Raw genomic sequence first — 17,949 nt, 5'->3', positions numbered from 1 at the left:
TTGGGTGCCTCCAGGAACCAAATTTCATTTTTTTTTTTATATTTAATTTCATGTTGTTACTATGGTTACCTTTGACATCTATTATAATAAACAAATTGAACCAAATACAAAATAAGAACTGTTTATTACATATTTGATATTCATTCTTATACATACACTTCCATGCACACGGGGAAAAAAGCTAACTACAGATTAATATCAATGAATACACACAAAAAATAGTATAATACATAAGCAACATGAATAATCAACCATGTATATACAATAGATAAACAAGAAAAGACATCTCAACAAAATGCATGGAAACACATATGTTCCACGAAATAAATCAATGTAAAAAATTACATTTGAACTAATTAAAAATGTCCATCATACTTAACTTTAAAACATTTGTGTTTCAGTCCGATGGTTAATCTGACATCACTGTTTCCAAGTCCAAAAGCTCTATCAGATGCCAAAAACAAACAACAGTGCTAATATACACTCATTGTGCTGTAACCTTTATCTCTATACTGAAATCTCTGATGGTTAGTTATTCAGCTATTTTGAATCATAAAATGTTGAAGTCCGGGATGCCGTTAGACTGGAGACTGTAATGTACACTATGGCTTTTGAAAAGCTTAAATGTGCGACTTGAATCAACAGTGTTCATAAATGGTTGTTGAGTATTCTCATGAAACAAGATAGAGGAAGTAGAGGCTTCGACCCGGAAACAGAGTTAAGGTGCAGTAAAATGATCTGTTGTTCTGTGAATGTTCACTGGAGAATTCCAGTCATTTCAATAAGAATCCACACGATCAGCAATTTCGTTTGTGGTCAAAAATGTCACTATGGGACCAAGTTGGTGTGAGGTACTTAAAGAGTTAGAAAAGTGAAAAGGTACAGCATCGTTTTCCATTTGTTTTTCTTCTTTTCTGGTGGATGGTCCAGGCACTTCAATGATTTTCAGGTCTACAGGAGGATTTTTATTCTTGATCAAACTTGTATTTCAGCTTACTGAGATCCCTGCAAAGTACAAAATTTGCTGTTAGTAATGTTATTAAAGTGATAGTTGTGAAATTTAAATAATTTCCTCAGCCTTGTGACGTTCCAAACCTGTTTGACTTTCTGTCTGTGGAACCCAAAAGCAGATCTCAGGCATAATGCAACCCCTGTCACCGTTCGCTTTCACTGCATGAAACACAAGCAGAAAACAATTGTGTAAATCATTCATGAAACCATTCTTATGCACACTTGTCTAGTTCAATTCAATGCAACAATTTATGTAAAAATGGTTAAGCTCCAAAAATGTCCCAGAAAAGATCCTAAAAATAATCAATGAGTTCACAACTCATGTGTTATGGGTTGTGTTGCAAGTCTTCTGAAGCCTAATTGCTTTTTCCTATTTTTTTATTTTATTTTTTTTTTGTCGAAAAAGACTAAACTTGAAGTTATAATTCAGAGTTAAAATGTCTATAGCATTTTTTGTGAATCAAACCTGTGATATTATTTTTCTGAGTAACATGAATGACATTTGAGAGCATGAGGGAAGATTTTCAGAGAGTAACTGATTAAAAAACACAAGTACACAGTCAAACAATACAATTTCACACAGATAAAGTTCATAGTAATAAAGTACTTGCATGTGGTGCAGGTCAATGTTGCCACTGAAATGTTCAGATTATTTTAGAAATGTAGCCTAATGGTTGTTCTGGGGAAACAAAAGAACAAGCTGATTATTCACAACATAATATTTATTGACCAGTAAATGGAGAGAGAATGAGGGCACCTGTAGTAAGTAAAGTTAACGTTAGGCTAAACAAAAACAGAGCAAACTATAACCTGTTTTTGTTATTCATAACAAGCGCCAAGAATCAGAGAATTTTCTAAAGTAGTTAGGCTATATCAGCAATTTGAAGACACAGTTGTACAAAATATGTTGAATTGAATGACTAAATCAATCTAAGACAATAAGTCAATCATTTCCATTTGTTCATTAGATCAACGTAGTTAGCATCGCGGCTAAAACCTTCATACCAGATACTGTGCAATAAACGAGTGGTAAACACTGTAAAAACGTAGTAATGTATAATAAATTTAGTTTATATATATGCGTGTTTAAATATATAGTGAGTAGACTCTGTATTTATATTTATTTGGCGAGTTTACAAACCTTGTAATGGAGAGCCGAACAAACGGTGGAAGCTTTGATGAGAGGAGCCGTTACTTTCAAAACGATGACGTCGATCAGCTGAGCTTTGTTGCGCGCGAGCAGCGCGAGCATCACTGAAGCGACGACAGCAGAGGAATAGCAGCAGTTTCGTGACAGAATAATACTTTTCTCCTCCTGCTTCTTCTTCTTCATATAATATTATTATTATTTAGTGTTGTTGTTTAAGGTTTAAATGACTTAATAAAATAGGCCTATACTAAATATTTGTAAGCTACCCAAGTGAAAAAGAATAGGTTACTGTTAAATGTATTAAAAATGCATTAAAGTATATTTGTATTGTAGGTCTACTAAAAACACACTCAAGTACATTTTTAATACATTTAATAGTACATCTTTTTCACCTGGGTATGTATACTGAATCAAACTAACTTGCCTATAATAATAATAAAAATGCATTAAAGTATATTTGTATTGTAGGTCTACAAAAAACACACTCAAGTACATTTTTAATACATTTAATAGTACGTCTTTTTCACCTGGGTATGTATACTGAATCAAACTTAAGTAGCCTATAATAATAATAATAATAATAGGATAATAATAATAATAATAGAATAATAATCTAATTCTGGCCTCACTGAACCATTGAGTTCCTCCAGATGCTGGCTTTAACATAAGAGATCTTCCAGGAACCACTTAAATGTTAAAAGATCTTCCAATAACCCTTTTATCGCATTTAAGTTCCTCTATTTTCCCCCAAAGCACTTCGAGGTCTCATGGTAATGAAAAGGTGACTCCAGAACCTCTGAAGTAAATACAAAGTGCTTAAAGGATCCCATAAGTTCCAGCAAGAACCTCAAAGATTGTCAATGCTCCTCCAGTAACCCTACTATAGGAAAAAGAGCTTTGAGGCACCAAAATTACATTTTGAAGTTCCTTGAGTATCCAACAGGATACTTGAGGCTCCTTTAGTTTTTACAGTGTATAGCCTACCGGTACATATATATTCAAGATAACAAGGGGGCTAACAGGGAACAGGTGAAGGTGATTAATTGACATGGATTCCTGTTCTTTTTATGGAATATTGCTCTATTATAAATTATTCATCCATGCACATCATTGTGACCTCATAATCTTTAATCAAAATAACTTCCCCTCCTCTTGCAATGGCATCTCTTCTCTTTTCTAATGACGTGTGTACTGACGTGAGGGCGGGACATATTGTCACTCTCATGAGATCACAGCAATAGCAAACCTTTACAATCCAACGATCCAATCAATTCCTGATGGACAAAATCAAGTCTCACCCCACACTTTTTCTTGTTCATGAAGCTGTTTTATTCAGATACATAAAAGACCATCGCAACTTCCATTACATGCTGACGTTAATCATATTTAATAGACCCAAGCTAACAATAGGTTACTGTTCGTAACCCCGGTTCTCTGAAACATCGAGTGGAGAGATCCACCTATGGGAAGGGCATCCGCACCTGACCTCTGCAGAAGCATCCAATTGCACCAAGTCTGACCTAACAGACAGAAGCGCGTGACCAATGCCCGGTAAGGGACCCGCCCCTTACCAAGCGTATAAAACCCTAGCACGCGCTATCTTACCTCAGTGAGCATATTCGCTTCTCGTGCAGCAAGCGGGGCAAGCTTGGTGGATCTCTCCACTCGATGTTTCAGAGAACCGGGGTTACGAACAGTAACCTATTGTTCTCTTTCATCATCTCGTTTCGAGATCCACCTATGGGAGATATAGACAACTCCCCGATTGCCCAATACACTACAGTGAGGCCCTGAAAGCCAGAGAACGGTCACCTGGAAGGCGGTGCATGACACGTCACAAGGTTAAACAGACACATAGCAACAAGAATAACATGTGGTAACATGCATTCGTGAACAAACCTACCCCCACTCATAATGGTGAATACCTGGTGCCAGGTGCAGGTTAGAACATGCTTAGTGACATCAAAGTGCTGGGCCAGGCACTTTGGGGGGAGGGGGGGGGGGCACGAAGAGCACGAAGCTACAAAGAGCCTACCCCCAGAACAGAATGAGCTACCGGAGTTCTCGTAACATCGAGCCGGTAGTATCTGACAAACGTATGGGGAGAAGCCCAGCTTGCAGCGGCACATATGTCCTGCAAAGAGACTCCCCTAAACAAAGCCCAAGAGGCAGCCATGCCCCTAGTGGAGTGAGCTCTGATACCCTCTGGAGGCTGCACTCCCTTAGACTCATATGCCAACGATATAGCTTCCACGAGCCAATGAGAAAGGCGTTGTTTAGAAATGGGGTTCCCTGAGTAAGGGGGGGCCCAAGAGATGAAAAGCTGGTCGCTCTTTCTAAACGAGCTGGTCCTGTCCAAGTACGCCCGCAGGGCACGTACAGGGCACAACGCGTTCAACCTCTGCTCCTCCGTGGAAGAGAAAGGAGCTGGGTGAAACGCGGAAAGCTCAATCACCTCACATGTAAACGCCGAGGAGCATTTTGGCATAAAGGCCGGGTTAGGCCTGAGAAAAACCTTATCTCCACTGAAAGAGAATTTAGTGCACGAGGGATGAACAGAGAGTGCATGCAGATCACTAACACGCTTGGCAGATGCCAGTGCCAGGATCAGAGCTGTCTTTAAAGACAATGTCTTAAGGGAAATGCTTTCCAGGGGCTCAAACGGCTGATGAGCCATCGCATCCAGCACCATGGAGAGGTCCCACTCAGGAACTACTCTCCTGGGTACCGGAAGAGCGCGGCGTGCGCCCTTCATAAACCTACGAATAAGGGGGTGTTGCCCCACCGTAGTGCTGTCAAATCCCACATGACATGCAGCAATAGCCTCTAAATAGACCTTAATCGTGGAAAAGGATCTTCCCTTATCCATAAGATCCTGTAAAAAGCATAAAATGTCAGTGGTAGAGCACAGATATGAAGTTAACTGTCGCCCTTCACACCACTCTTCGAACACCCGCCACTTACAGTCGTACAGGGACCGTGTCGAAGATGCCCTGGCCCCCTGAATAGTGGCCACCACACGTGGGGGAAGCCCCAACGCGTTTAAGTTGGCCCTCTCACGGGCCAGGCCCAGAGGGCCACCCTCTCTGGGTGCGGGTGGTAAATTTCCCCGTTCGCCTGGGATAGCAGATCCGTGCGAAGTGGGAGGGGCCACGGTTGGGCATACAGCAGAGGGATAATCTCTGAGAGCCACGGTGCCTTGGGCCACCTGGGAGCTATCAGAATCATGGTCAAGCTCTGCTCCCTCACCCTGGCCAGAGACGGCGTTATGAGGCAAAGGGGAGGAAATGCATAGAGCAGCACGTGCGGCCACGGATGTGCCAGTGCGTCCACGCCGAGTGGGGCGTCCTCGTCCCGTAGCGAGAAGAACATAGGACAATGGGCATTTTCGCGCGAGGCGAAGAGATCTACGGTTGCCTGGCCGAACCTCCTCCACAGTAGATCCACTATCTGAGGATGGAGGCGCCAGTCCCCGTAGAGAGGGTTTCCCCTTGACAAGAGATCTGCGCCCCTGTTCAGTATGCCCGGGACATGTGTTGCCCGTAACGACAGAAAGTGCCGCCTGCTCCATACTAACAGCTTGAGAGCGAGGGCATGCAGCTTGGAGGAGCGCATCCCCCCCTGGCGGTTGATATATGCTACGGCTGTCGTGTTGTCGCAGCGCACCAGCACATGTTGGCCCTGCAAGCGGGGCAGAAAGTAATTCAGAGCTTTCCACACCGTGAGGAGCTCTAAATAATTTATATGGGCTGAGTGAAGTGTGCTTGGCCACACACCATTCACTGTTCTGCCCTCTTGCGTGGCTCCCCATCCTGTTAAGGATGCATCTGTCGTCACTACTTTCCGCAGCATAATCGCCCCGAGAGGGGTCCCATGCGCGTAAAACTCTGCATTCCTCCAGTGGCGCAGCGCTGCTGTGCACATGCGCGTCACTTTGACAGAGCGGCGGAGATCGCGTAAAGGGCTGAGGTGAAGGGACAAAACCCACTTCATAAATGCCCTCATTCTCAGCAGGCCCAAAGGCAGGACATGAATAGCCGCCGCCATAAGACCCTGTAACCTGAGGCATGCGCGATAATGCACTCTCGCTCCTTCCCTGAATTGTGTGAGGCAATTCATTAAGGAGAGAACGCGCTCTTGTGACAGACGCGCGCGCATCGTCCCCGAATTCAGCTCCAGCCCCAGAAAAATAACTCTCTGCGCGGGAGTGAAATTGCTCTTGCTCACATTCACTCTGAAGCCGAGCGCTGTGATGTGCGCAAGTACACGGGCAGTGTTTTGCATGACGATCTCTCTCGAATCGGCTATGATAAGCCAATCGTCTATGTAAGTCAGGATTTTGAGCCCCGCTATTCTCAACGGGGCTAACCCTGCCTCCACACACAGACAAAATGTTCTCGGGCTGAGAGCTAGGCCAAACGGAAGCACTGTGAACTCGTAACATATGCCTTGAAAGGCGAAACGAAGAAACTTCCTGTGTGAAGGATAAATGCTTATGTGGAAGAAAGCATCCTTCAGATCGATCGATGTGAACCAATCGTTGTGTTTTATTGCACGAGAGAGAACGTTGTGGGTTAACATTCTGAAATTGTATTTCCTTAAATGTTTGTTCAACACTCTGAGATCCAGAATAGGACGAAGAGAGCCGTCTTTCTTTGGGATCAGGAAATAACGGGAGTAAAAACCCTGATGACACTGATGCGGAGGCACTACACGCACCGCCCCTTTCTCGAGAAGAGAAGTTATCTCGTCTCTCAGAATGTGCGCGGAGCTCTCTTCTGTGTGAGAAAAGATAACCCCGTCGAAACGCGGAGGTTTCCTGGCAAACTGAAGCCTGTACCCCTTCATTATAGTGCGCATCACCCACTCTGGGGGCGACACAGACTGCCAGGCTGTCACGTGTGACATGAGGGAGCCCACACTCACCAGAGAATTGCTTAGGGCTGGCAATACAACCGGATTGTCCATTTGTGATACAATGGCGCCATCTAGTGGACAACCTAGGGGCGACATGTAGGGATTTTGAGGAACAACAGCACTGGGCAGAGCTTTCGCTCCCAGAGTTAGATAATTCTGTTGTTTTTTATTTTTTATTTTTGAAACACACACGGGGATAACCTTTATTGAATGTGTGAGAGGTTGATTGTGCAAACTGTGAAGAGACTGTGGTAGAGCACTTTTCAACAGTGTTAGGGCACTTTTTGACAGTGAATTTCCCCCTAGTTCTGCTCCTGGAAGCTGGGAGGGGAAATTTTGTATGGACCGCACCTGAACTTGTGACAAGTCCGTGTTGAACTGAGGTTGGGCACCCGAACGAGGGAAAAGGGGCCCTCGAGTTGAGAACTTCCTCTTTTTGGGTAAAGGGGGGGAAAAACTCAAACCTGTGTCCACTGGGCTGGCCGCCCGAAAACCTGGACAGAGAAGCCCCTGGGGCTGCGCATCAGGTATGCCTCTTCCTCTTCCCGTCCGACGGGGTAGAGTTATTGGGCTTTTTCGCTACGGCCGCAGCGAAAGACGCCTTACCCCAGGGCTTAGGAGGATGGTTGGGCTGCTGGCTGGGCTGCTGGCTGGGTGGCCTGTTGCGAGCCTTGGGTCTGGCCTGGTACGGTCGTACGGTGGCCGGGGCCTGAGGGGGCCGTGCGGGGGGCTGAAGCGGGGTGGCCTTTCTAGGCAGGCACAGTTTAAATGCCTCATCCTCCTTTTTCTTGTCATCGCACCGCTGTTGCATAAGGGCAACAGCAGGGCCGAAAAGAGCCTGGCCTGGTTCCACCGGCGCTCCTGCTATGCGGCGTTTCTCGCTGTCGGGCAGACCAGAGAGATTGAGCCAGAGGGCGCGTTCCCCCACGACGGATAAGGCCATAGAACGTCCGCCGGCTTGGACGGCCTGGCGGGCGTTGCGAAGGACCAGATCATTGACGGTGACGATCTCCTTCCACAGTGTCGGAGATTGCACGCCTTTCTCCAGGTGCGAGCTCATATCCTCCAGCAGCTCCGCCTGGTAGGCAGAGAGGAGGGAGGAAACATTGAGAGCCCGAACCGCGAGGGCCGAGGCCTTGTACGAGGCCTGGAAGACAGAAGCTGAGAAGCGGTCCATCTTACTGGGGAGAGCTGGCCTAGGGGGGGCCAGTAATCCTCCCTGCGAGGGGTTAAGGTGTCTGGCAATCGAGGGTTCGATGGTGGGAGGATCGCCCATACCACACGTTGCCATGTCCTTCACCTCTAGACCCGCTAAGCCGTGCTTAAGATCCAGCGGGTCTTTCCAGTAGTGGCGCATGTGCTTAGCGCACGCGGGGAGGACCGGCATGAGCTGCTTCCTAGGACCGGGAGGGGGCCCCAGGAGCTTGCCGTCATACACGTCCCTCTCTTGGTCAGTGGCATTCTGGGGGGCCGGCCACTCGATGCCGAGACGAGCGGCCGCTCGCTCACACACCTCGAGAAGGACCGCGTGCGGCAGTGTAGCCGAGCCGCTAACCGGGGCAGCTTGGGCGGACGGGGTGGTTACCTCGTCGTCCGAGCCCTCAAGTATAGCGGGGTCCTCGTCCTCGCCTGAGCCGGGCGGCTCATAGTCGAGCGAGGAAGCACCGGGAAGAAATTCCTCGAGTAAACACTCAGACTGGTCGGCCCAGCTGAGAGAAGGCAAGCTCTGGGAGGCCCCCGGAGCTGCAGCTTTTTCACCTACTCCCACATCAGAATCGTACTGATCATCCGCGCTTTGGGTGGACGCAACCTTAAGTCGGCGTCGGAGAAGCTTCCTAGGCAGGGCGAGGCAATGGCTGCAGTTTTCCGGAAGTGAAAGCGCCTCTTCAGCGTGCTTAAATCCAGTGCAAACCACGCAAAAGGGATGGGTGTCCCTCGCGGCGATGAGTGAACCGCAGGCGGCAGGACATGCGCGCGACTGCGGATCAGACGGGTTAGCAGGCCCGGAGGCCATACTAGCAGCTTGTTTGTGATCCATGGGAGAGGTGAAAGCTAAGACACAGGCGGGCAGCCTGAGCGAATCCAGGTAGCGAGCGTGGGTGGCTTGCAACCAGAAAACAATCGCAACTGAACGTAACCGATTGACAATCACGCCAGGCGGAGGCTGATCAAAAAGATATATCCTCCTGTTGACTGTAGTGAAGTCAGCGAAACACGTTGAGCAGCGAAGCAAAGAGGTCGCGAGAAGCGAATAACAACTGAGGTAAGATAGCGCGTGCTAGGGTTTTATACGCTTGGTAAGGGGCGGGTCCCTTACCGGGCATTGGTCACGCGCTTCTGTCTGTTAGGTCAGACTTGGTGCAATTGGATGCTTCTGCAGAGGTCAGGTGCGGATGCCCTTCCCATAGGTGGATCTCGAAACGAGATGATGAAAGAGAACATGAATAAACAGTTGCATTTTTACAAACTAACGTTAACAAAGATGAATAAATACTCTAACAAAAGTATTGATCATTGTTGGTTAACAAATTAACTAAAGTTAACTGATGGGACCTTATTGTAAAGTATTCCCATATTTATCCTATATTTTTGACTATATTTACTGATAACTTTGGGCAATGCGATTTACTAAAGACAAACAGGACAAGTGACACCATCTGTCCTCGTATCTGCAAAATTAGCTGCCCAATTAAATCTTTTCTCAGAGTTGTTTGGAGTGAAACTGGGCACCCATGAGAGCGGAGCACACGACAGATGTTCACGCAGGGCAGCCGAACCGATTGCTCTGCCCTTTTGGTAGCCAACACAATTAGGCTTTCTCTGACGATCTGCCCACTGGCTACGCATATGCCAAGCAGTCACAGTCCCAAGACAATCAGAGTATCGGCTCCTTCTAAGACTGAAACTGGGATTATGTTGCTCTGTATTGTTAGAAGGCACTATTGGATTATCCTAATGTTGAGAGACATAGAAAGTCTTATTCGCTTTCACTGCTTGGACATGGTGTACATTTGAATGCAATTTTGGAAGTGAGCTGTTGTATTCATTTGGGGTTTTATCAAGATTATGTACACCTTCGGCAAAAAGTAGCCGCCGAGTATCCCTAGCACACTTAAGAGGATGGCGCCTACATTTAGGGCCATGGCGAAGCTCCCCCTGGAAATGCAGTAAGCTGTAAAGAAAGTGATCCAAGAAATCATGTATATCATGAGACTGAATGTAATGCATTTAGCCTCATTGTAATTGGCAGGCAGATCTTTTCCAATGTAGCTCAAGCAGAAACAAATTAAGCTCAGCACACACACAAAAAGGAGCTCGGCGAAGGCCCCGAGAGACAGAGTCTTGCTGCACTCCAGAACAATGCTGTCATGGTAGAAGTCATAGTCCTGAGATGGAAAGGGAGGGTCGAGGAGCATGCGAAGAACCGAGATGAAGACCTCCACCACTGTCATGATGAGGATGAACATCTCAGGGCCTCGCTTCCTAGCCCACGTCTCATAGAATCTTGGCAGCTTGGAGGACCATTTAAATATACAAACCACCTTCCAAGAGAGAGATTCATGTTGTATTATGAGAACTGATAAACAGGAATGTGATTTATCATGAATGCACAATGTAGCAATACCAGATCGTTTTTTGGTGAAAATTGGATTTTGAATTGTTCGTGCTCATTTCCTGTGAGCATTTATTAATTTAAAGGGGACCTATTATGCCCCTTTTTACAATATGTAATATAAGTCTCAGGTGTCCCCACAACGTTTCTGTGAAGTTTCAGCTCAAAATACCCCACAGGTCACTTATTATACCATGTTGTAAATGCCTTTTTGAGTGGAAGGAAAAACATGCTGTTTTCGTGCATGTATCTTTAAATGCAAATGAGTTGCTGCTCACATGCTAGAATCTTGTTCTGAGACACTGCTTATGATTTATGGGGATTAAAAAAAGAGCAGTTGGCAGATTTTTATCATTATAGGGTGGTTGTGGACACACACTGCCAACACACATTTATGTTCAAACGACATATAAAAGTGAATTTTGCATAACAGGTCTCCTTTAATAATAATTTAATAACACTGTTTGGTAACACAGCTTTCATTTTGTTAACATTAGTCAACTAATTAACTACAAAAATTGTAATTGCTAATTTTAGTTAATGCACTGTGAGCTACCATGAACAAACAATAAACAACAGTATTTTTTATCAACTAACATTAAAGATTAATGAAAGTTGTACAAATATATTGCTCACTGTTAGTTCACACTAGTTAATGCATTAGACCTTATTGTAAAGTGTTACTCGCTGTTTAATGTAATTTTTGGCAAATCTCAAAACAAATATTAATGTTTCAAACTGGACATTTTAATGTTGTATATTTAATATAGGCTATATATAACAAGTGGTTTTAAATGCTACAAGTGAATTAAGGCATCAAAACATTGTGTCAGCCTATATATATATATATATATATATATATATATATTTTTTTTTTTATATATATATATATATATATATATTTACACAAAATACAAAGTATATCATTTTAATAAATTTATCGTATTTAAAGAACTCTGGTCAATTTTAACATTGAGCTAATTTTTTGTAAATTTAGAGTGCTGTCAGTACAGAGAACAACGACAAAAATCGGTGTTGCCTACACCGTGTTATCCTCTTTTTAAAATGTGCACCCTGTTGACTTCAATGGGGCAAGTACTAAACCTGCTTTTAGCCTCTTAACATCCTTGATGTGTCATTACAAGTGCACAGCCAATGTGAGTGATTCCTTCAGAGTGAACACGGGTGAATCTGACTGCAGTAGATGTGAAAGATATTAATAAAATGATGTTATTTCAGCCAGCGCACATACTTGTATTTACATCCTGTTTTCGGTCGAAGTCCACAGTAATTGATTGTCGAGTTCACGTACGCGTGAATCTTGTGAATCTTGCGCGTGAGGCTAAAAGCAGGTTTAGTACTTGCCCCATTGAAGTCAACAGGGTGCAAATTTTAAAAAGAGGATAACACGGTGTAGGCAACACCGATTTTTGTCATTGTTTTCTGTATTGACAGCACTCCAAATTTACAAAAAAATGAGCTCAATGTTAAAATTGACCGGAGTTCTCCTTTAACTTGGACAAATATTATTGTATAGGCCAGAATTGTATTATTGAGCATCCCTCATATTTAATAGTAGATCAATTTGAACAGTATATCAACTGTTTCCCCCAGAATTTGTTAATATTTTGACTGATTTCACCAACATCTTTTTGCTAAATGTGTTTGTGCTCTCTTTCATTAAAATAAATACTGGTTTTGTTATCTAATGCATATTCATTCAACAAGGTAACTTAAGTGTCCAAATACATTTAGAAGCCGCCACACAGAAATGAAATGTCAAAGGGTAAATCAGCTAAAGCCATTAACCTCTTCACGACCTCAACAACATGGCCAAACATACCTGAAAAGAGCGCACAGTCACACACGCCAGGCACACGGTGAAGCTGATGATGAAGAGCGGCTGTTTGAGGAGGCAGCCGGTGCGGGACGGTCTGCTGAAGTGGCACAGTGTGCTGGAGGTGGCCACGGTCAGAGACGCCAACATCAGCAGACAGGTCTTCCCTCCGGCCGACTTCACCACAGGGGTACTGAGGTTAAACAGGAAGATGAGAGCTGTGCCCAGGGTGAGGAACAGGGTCACACCCAGGTATATGAGCAGGGCAGTAGTGAGCGGAGTGCCCCACGACAGGTACAGCTCTGCCCTCTTCTCACATGTCTCACTCCCTGCTTCAGACCAGTCATCTTTGGCACACGCTTGGCAGCTAGTGTAACCTATGAGGACACAAGTTAAGTTAGCGTAAGAAGCTTTTTAAAATGTTTCACAACAAGGCTCCATACAGATTAATAATGTGAAGTGGATGTATATTTCACTTTCTCTGGGTAAACTAAACAGAGCAATGTTTTGCTAGTGTCCCAGGGCTACAGTGTTTACACTATTGGAGGAAACCCAATTACAAATGGAATACTAATACGTATCTATGCAAAAGATGTGATTTGAGAAAGTATTTTGGCTTTAAGGGGATTAAAAGCAAACATGGGAGTCATAACTGAAGAAAATGTGCCATCTGCTGAGCATAATGTGAATGACATCCTGTGTCTGGTCATTCTGATCGAGTTTCCTCCATTAACTACTGTACTGTATATACTTGTACTTAAATAATTATATGGTATTTGGGGTGTTTTTGTACCAGTTTTGTTGAGGAAGGTGGCAGCAGGGCATGCCATGCAGTCAAAACAACACTTATGCTGTCCGGTCATGAGCTTTCTGTGCCCGTAGGGACATTCTGGGGAACAAATTGACTCGGGAACCTGGAGAAAGCAAAAATATGATTATTATTACACTGTAAAACTTTTTTTTTTACAATCAACTTTGATGTTGAAGTCATTTCAACTTAAATTACATCAAACTGACTTTTAAAAATGAGTTGAATCTTGTATAATTTATATTAAAAAGTTGAAAATTGTTAAAGTAATGTAAAAACACGTCGTCATAACTTATTGATGATATAATTTTTTACAGTGTATAATTATTATTATTATCACTCTATCTGGTACCTTATTTTAATTATATTTTCTTCATTAATACAATAATTTAATTTTCAATTATCATGATTATTTATGTATTTATGTATAGTTATATATATTTGATCAAAAATATAGTAAAAACAGTAATATAGTGAAATGCATCCTTGCTGAATAAAAGTATTAAATTATTTCTTTCAAACAGAAAAAAACAAAAAAAAACAAACACCAAACATACTGACCCAATCATTTGAACAGTCATATGTTATACAGGGCCAAGAAATGGCAAAATGCATATAAGGAATGATACAGACTTACCTTGGTTACAGGAGACACCTGGCCTGTCCATTGAATCTGAGAGGCGTCTAACTGAAGATCATTCGGACCGGGACTGTAACTTCCCACCACTTTAAATGACCACTGGCCATCCATCCATAGCCATGTCAAAATATCATAACCAGTAGGAGGGTCTCCATTCTTATCAAAATAAAATGATGTGTTTCGAATTGAAAACCGAACTTGTTTCAGCTGGTGAAATACCTGTGGGATTTAAAGAAAATCATATAATATGTAATGATGTTCAACACTATTCACAACACACTGACTGCATGTGTGCTATATTATTATTTCAGTGATTTAAATCTAAAAGCAATCACCTCCCATGGCTGCACCTTATATTTCTGACATACTCCAGAGTCACAATCCAGGATGTTGTGCAGCGCATGAGCCACTGCGTACACGGCCTTATACACGTTAAAGGAGGAAATAATGTCATACTGCGACAAAGAAAAGCCTTTTATCGCTATTTCATAAAGGTCTGTATTTTGCATACATGGGACGTTGAGGTTGAATGAACTGTTTAGACCAATGTCTTTAAGTCCAGGCACAGAAAGCCTTTCAAAATCTTCATACCCACTGAATTCAGTATATTTGACTGCGACACCGATGACAGTCCCTATCGTACTGATCCCTGGGATGTTACTCACTATTGGCGCCACCGACCAGTCCTCTGTCCCAATCCACACTTTACCAGTCACGTTTTGGTCGATAACAAAAGGAAATAAGCCAGCGGCCCGCCTCTTATTGGAAAAGACAACTATAGTGTTGACTTTGGTTTTGATGATGTTTTTGACCATGTCTTGCATGTATTGTTTCGTCTTGTCAGTTACAGTGGGTATCACGGCTTGGTATGCAATACATAAATTGTTAAGTGAAGCTAGCTGGGAAAGGCTTTGCATTCCTTGAATACCGTATGAGTTGTCACTACCGAGAAGGGCGATCCAGGTCCAGTTAAATCTGACCAGAATCTCTATCATTGCACTGACTTGGTTCTTGTCACTGGGAATGGTGCGGAAGAAAGCTGGATAGAGAATTTTGTTGCTCAGCAATTCGTTTGTGGCCTCGTAGGAGATCTACAAATACCAAAAAAAAAAAAAAAAAAAAACGTGAATGTATAAAATTATACATAATTTATGTTTCATTTATACAGCATTTATTATACAATGGATATATATATATAAATATATATATATATATATATATATATAAAGAGCTGTCAATCGATTAAAATAATTAATTAGTTAAAATAACTAATTAATCGCACATTTTTCTGGAATTAAAGGGATAGTTCACTTTGAAATTAAATTTTGGTATGTTTTAGCTTACCTCAAGGGCATCCAAGATGTAGGTGTCTTTTTTTCCGCAGTAGTTTCAATTTTGATATTTTTAGGTAAAACCGTTCCTGTCTGTCAGCCATATAATGCAGGTCTATGGTCACTGTCTCAAAGAGCATGCACAGAGTCCAAATTAAACAATTCCCCATCGTAAGTACACATTGATGGCCTAAGACACGAAACGAGCGGTTTGTGTGAGAAAACGAACAGTATTTATATCGTTTTTACCTCTTATACACAGCCACGTCCAAGTGATCTGAGGGCGCGCGTGCATCCTGGTGTGTGACGTGTACGCAGACTGGTGCATAGATATATACACTAGATATCGCCTTAAAGACATTCATTCCAATGAACTGCCGTAGCCAAGGCGACATCTAGTGTATATATCTTGTTTAATTTGGACGATGGGGAATTGTTTTAATTTGGACTCTGTTGAGACAGTGACCATAGACCTGCATTAAATGACTGACAGACAAGAACGGTTTGACCTAAAAATATCAAAATTGAAACTACTGCGGAAAAAAAGACACCTACATCTTGGATGCCCTTGAGGTAAGCTAAAACATACCAAAATTTTTGATTCAAAGTGAACTATCCCTTTAATTGCGACTTATGTTAACACCTAACATATACGTTTTTTATACATTTTTATATTGTAATACTTTCACACTGAATCTCCAAAATAATATAGAAACAACATAAAGACGGTATCTGTTAAATATTTGTTTAATGGTATTTTTTATACTAAGCACTATGAATGAAGGTCAGTATCACTGATAAAGTACTGATAGGCCTACTGTCTCTATTAAATGGATATCCCCCCTTAATTTTAGCCATTAATTATAGCAATTCAACATAACAGTATGATTGAAAGCTATCAATTTTAACATTTAATAGGCTTTAACGACTTAATTTAAGTGAACTTAAAACAATCTCTACATAAACCCATTGTAATGAATGTCACTTGTGCCTTTAATATATCAGGGCTCAACACGAAGGTTTTCCCAGTCGGGCCAGTTAAGATTTTTACCTGCCCTGCTAAAATGAACAAAAAAGTTATTGTTTTCGTTGTTTTTGACCCACATAACTTGATCTGACAGGTCCTAAATAGACAGAAATTGAATAATCAAACGCTGCACAGACTTCACTGCATAAATCATAAATCGAATATAGATTAATCCTTATTAAAGCCTCAAAAGTTATTCAGTCAAGAGCAGGGAGTGATTTTCTCTTTGTCTTTTGTTCTTTGATTAACATTAAATGACAGACGGTAGCAGGTTTAATAGGCAGCTGTCACTTTAAGACCTGACGCACGACAGATCCCCTATTTTCTCTCCCCTATTTGAAATTTTTACGTTCATTTTGAGAACTTTATGTGGCACTGGCACGCTGTCTAAAGCGTCTTTCTGTGCGTGTGTTTCGGGTGTTTGTTCACTTTTTTTTGGCGTCATCGCGTTGAATGGTTTAATAGTAGGCTACTTGAATGAATGATAGCGTGTTCATATACTGATATAGCGAGAAATGGAATGGATGCAGGGTTAATTTGGACATATATAAAAACTTTGATCTAGTGACCCTGTACCTGAGGCACCAGGAATGTACCAAGAGCAGCGGCTGGTGTAAAAGAGTAGGAACTACTGTCAGGACCGATGATGGCCACAGAGCGGCTGTTGACAACTGAACTGTGGGTCATCTGTTGGGTCAGCAGATCCAGGGTGGCCAGATTGCTGGCTGGGAGGGAGCACAGGTCATATGTCCGGTATCCCAGCGTGACCCCTGGGAGGAGTTGCTTATTCTGAGTGCCGTTGTTAATTTCGTCCACTGCATATCTGAAGGCCTGCACCAGATAATAGCCATGCCTGTTGATCAAGCCTCTAGGAATAAAAAATGCAGACAAGAGTTGTTTACATTCTGTGCAGTGTGGTAAAATGTGGTTTAAATGGCAAATTATATTATCGGCACAACAATTTTGTGAAAAAGTAGATTTTTTTTCATGGATCAAGAGAATAAAATGGCTTACATGCCTGTAGAAAACGCTGACGTTATCATTGGTATGATACAAATAGAATATGCAAAGTACAATAAAATGACATTATCAGATTGTTCTAATCAGCTCATTCTTACTGTGTGCAGTCAGTCAGGTAAGGTGTCGGTGGGATGGTGGAATCTGAATTATGGAGGGCGAACCAGCCAGAGATGATATAATCCCCTTGAAGGTGAAGACCTCCACTGTCACTAAAGCTCAAGAGAGAGAGAAACACAAACCAGACCAACATCTTACCCATTCTACCTCTGATATGAGCTCTTCAGACACATTTGTGCTTATAAACACTCTTTTCACATCAGCCCACTGTTTATCCATACTCTGTTGGTGGCAAGGATTTGCATGCTATATGTAATTTCCCCGGAGAATGCATTTGCCTGGGGAAATATGTCACCAAACGGTGTAAATGTTTGTATTGCGATTGTAAGTAAAAGCACACATAGGCAAATGTGATGCTGGAGTTAACTTATTTTGTGTCTTCATTAGATGTTTGCTCCCTCAATGAATACAGCTTCAAATGAAGCAGCAATAGCAGAACAGTGATGTTCTAGTTCCTGAATATGTGTTTTTAAATAAT

General features: G+C 42.6%; 1 protein-coding gene and 1 long non-coding RNA gene across 2 annotated transcripts; both read right to left on the bottom strand.

Moving 5' to 3' along the window:
- Positions 1–161: 161 nt before the first annotated feature.
- On the bottom strand, positions 162–2,223 carry LOC308703369. The gene is made up of 4 exons (XR_014031707.1): positions 2,153–2,223; positions 1,623–1,690; positions 1,096–1,170; positions 162–1,005 (listed from the first exon to the last, which is right to left on the bottom strand). It is a non-coding gene; the product is annotated as an uncharacterized lncRNA (long non-coding RNA).
- Positions 2,224–10,065: 7,842 nt separating this feature from the next.
- Positions 10,066–17,613, bottom strand: tas1r1 (taste receptor, type 1, member 1; the record flags this gene model as incomplete). The annotated part of the gene is made up of 7 exons (XM_081386128.1): positions 10,066–10,620; positions 12,535–12,905; positions 13,322–13,442; positions 13,974–14,195; positions 14,312–15,067; positions 16,911–17,202; positions 17,453–17,613. The coding sequence occupies 7 exons, from the start codon at positions 17,611–17,613 to the stop codon at positions 10,066–10,068; spliced, it is 2,478 nt and encodes an 825-aa protein (XP_081242254.1).
- Positions 17,614–17,949: the final 336 nt, after the last annotated feature.

The sequence above is a fragment of the Scardinius erythrophthalmus genome (assembly GCF_964197995.2).
Source record: "Scardinius erythrophthalmus genome assembly, chromosome: 15".
Taxonomy (NCBI): Eukaryota; Metazoa; Chordata; class Actinopteri; order Cypriniformes; family Leuciscidae; genus Scardinius; species Scardinius erythrophthalmus.
The sequence above is the reverse complement of the archived record's forward strand: the minus strand, read 5'-3'. Positions and strand labels throughout refer to the sequence as shown.